This window comes from Myotis davidii, unplaced genomic scaffold, assembly GCF_000327345.1.
Source record: "Myotis davidii unplaced genomic scaffold, ASM32734v1 scaffold238, whole genome shotgun sequence".
In the NCBI taxonomy this organism is placed as follows: Eukaryota; Metazoa; Chordata; class Mammalia; order Chiroptera; family Vespertilionidae; genus Myotis; species Myotis davidii.
The window spans coordinates 854,334-858,390 of NW_006293779.1; the positions used below are offsets into that span (position 1 = coordinate 854,334).

General features: G+C 45.5%; 1 protein-coding gene across 8 annotated transcripts in view; it reads right to left on the reverse strand.

Moving 5' to 3' along the window:
• The window catches only part of RASGRP3 (RAS guanyl releasing protein 3), a 106,754-nt gene that overhangs the window by 11,871 nt on the left and 90,826 nt on the right, over positions 1-4,057 (reverse strand). For all 8 annotated transcript variants that reach the window (XM_015566324.1, XM_015566328.1, XM_015566323.1 and 5 more), the window contains one exon: positions 538-574. In XM_015566324.1, the coding sequence (XP_015421810.1) occupies positions 538-574 (37 nt within the window). The remainder of the gene's footprint in view (positions 1-537; positions 575-4,057) is intronic.

The window sequence follows — 4,057 nt, forward strand, 5'->3', positions numbered from 1 at the left end:
CCCCCCGCCCCCACTCATGCTCTCATCCCCCTGTTGTCCATGTCCATTGGTTTGGCTTATATACATGTATACAAGTCCTTTGGTTGATCTCTTCCCCTTGCCCCCTCCCTCCCCTACTTTCCCTCTGGGGATTGATAGTCTGATCCCTGTTTCTCTGTCTTTGGATCTGTCCCTGTTCATCAGTCTATGTTGTTCTCTATAATCCACAAATGAGTGGGGTCATGAGGTATTTATCTTTCTCTGACTGGCTTATTTCACTTAGCATCATTATGGGCATGATATTTTAGACGTGGGGCCTATATGTATGCGGGCTGATAGAAGTGTGTGCTTCCTCTTTAACAAGCTATGAAAACCCAGTCTGGGCGCCCCCAAACTCCAGGGAGTCCTTTCCTAGACACGTTAACTCCTCAGTTGCCAGTGGCCCCAAAGACCCAAGCTCTCCTTCATGCCAAGAGCTTTTGTGGTTTCATCAGACAAATTTGATTCTTGTCCCGGATGTCACCTGTAAAAAATGTTAACACAGTAACATGCACTTACCTTTGCATTTGTATCCTTGCTTGATAATGCCCCAGAGCTGCAACAAAAGACAAAGGGATGTCAGGGAATCTGAAGAAAAATCTAGAAAGAAAACAAGGCCCCGAAGAAGGAAGTCCTGGGAAGCGTGATGACCAGTGGAGCACAAACAGGATGTAGCTGCCCCTGACACCCTTCCTGTCAGATAGAAGAACCCTCCCCCAGCCCGCTCCAGCTGGGGTGATAACAGGAATTCTGCTTCCCTTTTCTGTCTGGGAGCCAAATGGGAGCTGGGATGGGAAACTGACGTGGGTGCATTTATTGGACTTCAGCACCTGCGCTCTCAGCAAAATTCACGGGGGGGACTTTTTCTCTCTTTGGCTTTCATCTTATTCATGCTGCTCTAGGGGCCCGTTGCAGGGAATTAAGCGACCTAAGCAGGGCACATCCCACTAAAGCATTTATATTTTGCCAGGTTATTTTCTGAGTAACATTAGTACTTCAGCAGAAGAGGAAAGGATCTACTATTTATTCGCGTATTCATTCTCCGCATCTGCTCAGTGTTTGGCCTGAGCCAGAGCTGAGGGTGGGGGTGAGGGGTGAAGGATGCAGAAAAGGCTCAGATTCTGTCAACCAAGTAGGAAGTGAGATGGAGGAAGCGACGGAGCATTTGCCCAGGCAGTTCCGGGGCATCTTCCTGGTGGTGTCATACTGTAACCGTGCAGAAGGGGCTTTCCCATGTTCTTTCTGTGCCGGCCACAGCACTTGCATGTGGGTACCAGGGACACCAGGAACATACAGTGTGGATGAATGAAATGGGCGAGCTTAAGCTGAGGAAGCTCACCCCGAACCTTTTACTGGTTAGGTTAGGTGGCAGGTATCTACTTAATAAAATAATTTGGAAAGAAGCCGAGCTGGTGGCCTACTGGGGCTGATGGAGATGTCACTCACAATGCACTACAGGGGAACAAGGCCCTGACTGTAGCATTATGGCCCTCTGACGGGAATAAGTAGCCGCCAATGTGAAGTGATGCAAGGGTGTTATAAAGGCTGCTCCCTTACCCTCCTTCTGACAAGAAAATCCCTCCAGTGGAGAGTGATTCCTTTGAGCCTTAAAAGTTATTTGGTTCTTCAGATTACATTATTAAGTTGCAAGTGACTCCTGGGACAGGGCAACTTGTGACCTTGGGGACAAGAAGAATTATTAAGACAACTGATGGGGCCCAGCTGGTGTGGCTCAGTGGTTGAGCATGACCTATGAACCAGGAGGTCACAGCTCAATGTTTGATTTCCAGTCAGGGCACATGCCAGAGTTGCAGGCTCAATCTCCAGTCGGGGGGAGGGGTGTACAGGAGGCAGCCGATCAGTGATTCTATAATATATATATATATAATATATATATATGTTTATATATATATAAACAACTGCCTGGCAGCAAGGCCTCAGGTGCCTAGGGTGACTGGGCAAGGGCGGGAGGAGACAATATAGCAAAAGCAAGTGGGTGGTCAGGGCAGAGACATCATGTCAGAGCCATGAGGACCATCAAGATAATCTCTTTTGTTCCTTTTTTATAATAGGTAAGTGTGATGATCCAGGAAATTAAATAAGTTGCAAGGTTCCAGGTCTGGGAAACTTTGTAGTGATAAGAAATTATTACCTCATTGAGTCCTTGGTAATAGCACTAACAATAATAATAAGGATAGCTAAGGTATATTGGAGTCTTGCTATGGGAGAAGCACAGTTTTAAGCTCTTTATGTGTATTAACTCATTTGATGCTCACAGTCTCCTTGTGGGATAGGAAATAATAATTTCCTCATTTTTGCAGATGAGACTGAGCTACAGAGTAGTGAATTCAGCTGGCCAGGTCTCATAGCTAGTAAGCAGGGAAAGAACAATGTGTCAGGAAGCCACTGCTCCTGGGTGCCCTGTGTGGGGACCAAAAGCCACTGATTGAGGACAAGAAAGGGTAAGCGTTAGGAAGCATCCGGGTATGACACGTTCCTAGCATAGCTGCAGAAACTGCTGAAGGAGATACAGGCAAGCCCGAGTCCTCTCAGGAGGGGAAGTCAGGGTATTGCTTGTTGCCTCCTTGCTTAGCAACTAGGAGACAACACTGGGCAGGAAGAGGCTCTGGGTAGTGAGCCAGCCAAGGACAAGGAGAGGGTGGCCTCATGTAGATGAGTAGGAGCACTTCCTACAGTCCTTTGATTGGAGACCTCAGGCTGCTGTAACATTTGGGGGATTGGTTGTGATGTAAGGAGCACTGGACCGGGAGTCAGGAGACCTGGAGATGAGTCACAGACTTGCTGCTAAGGTTCCATGTGACCTTAGGGAAGTCACTTAACTCTCCAGACCCTGAAATAAGGGAATTAGCAAAAGTCTTTCAGTTCTGGGATTCTAATTTTAAAATAAGTGTATTTTAAGTACTGTCTGTTTATCTTTCTTACCCTTAAAATGGAATTTATTTCGAAAGCAGGTGGTCCAGTCACTGATAAATGGTTCCTTACATTCCCCTACAAAACCTTTCACTGATATATCTAGAGAGTTTTATTTATTTTAAATATGATTATATTGATTTTAGAGAGAGAGGAAGGGAGAGGGAGAAGCATCGATATGAAAGAGAAACATCAACTGGCTGCCTCCTGTACACTCCCTACTGGGAATCGAGCCCAAAACTCTGGCATGTACCCTGACTAGGAAACAAACCAGAGACCTTTTGGAACACAGGCCAACGCTCAACCAACTAAGTCACACCAGCCAGGGTGAGAGTTATGGTTACAAATCCCTTTGAACCCAATGGGCTTTTAAAAATGTTTGTGAGTAAAGATCAAATCAAATTGTATCAACGATTAAATATCTTTTGAAAACTAAAATAGGGACATTACAATTTTAATGATTTAATTTCCATTAAACGCCAAAAGTATCAAGGAACACTAAAATATATAAAATATATATTTACTCTGAGCTATGTGACACACAACATGACAGGTAAGTATTAACCCCCTTTACAGATAGGAAAATGAAGAGATGGTCAATAACTTGGTCAAGAACAAAGAGTTAATATAAGGGACAGAGGTGAGATTCAAAGCCAGGATTCCTGACTCCAAGTCCAGAGCTTTCTACCTCATCACAGCCGCATCAAGAACCTAGCGCCAGCAAATCTGCTCTGATGAGTTGGGGAGAGGAGTGTGGATGCACCCGGGAAACACTGCCTTGTTGTTTCTACAGAACTGGTGACAGTCCTTTTCATGGAGAGACATCCGGAAGGACTGGAGAGCAGAGATAAGCTTCTGAGATGTGATAAGGGCCTTCCAACTCTCACAACACACCAAAAGACAGACATTGCAACCTGACTTCCGGCTGGTCTGTGCCATGGCCTGACAAGTTCGCTGAGCCCCACTCTGCAATTGAGAGCTACACATGGCCTCTTCCCACTTCAGTACTTTTCAGGTATATGTGCAAAAATTCCCACCAGAAAAGAGAAACACAGAAAAGGAGACAGATTTCTTTTATGATAAAGTGTATTTCCAGTGGTGAAGCTCT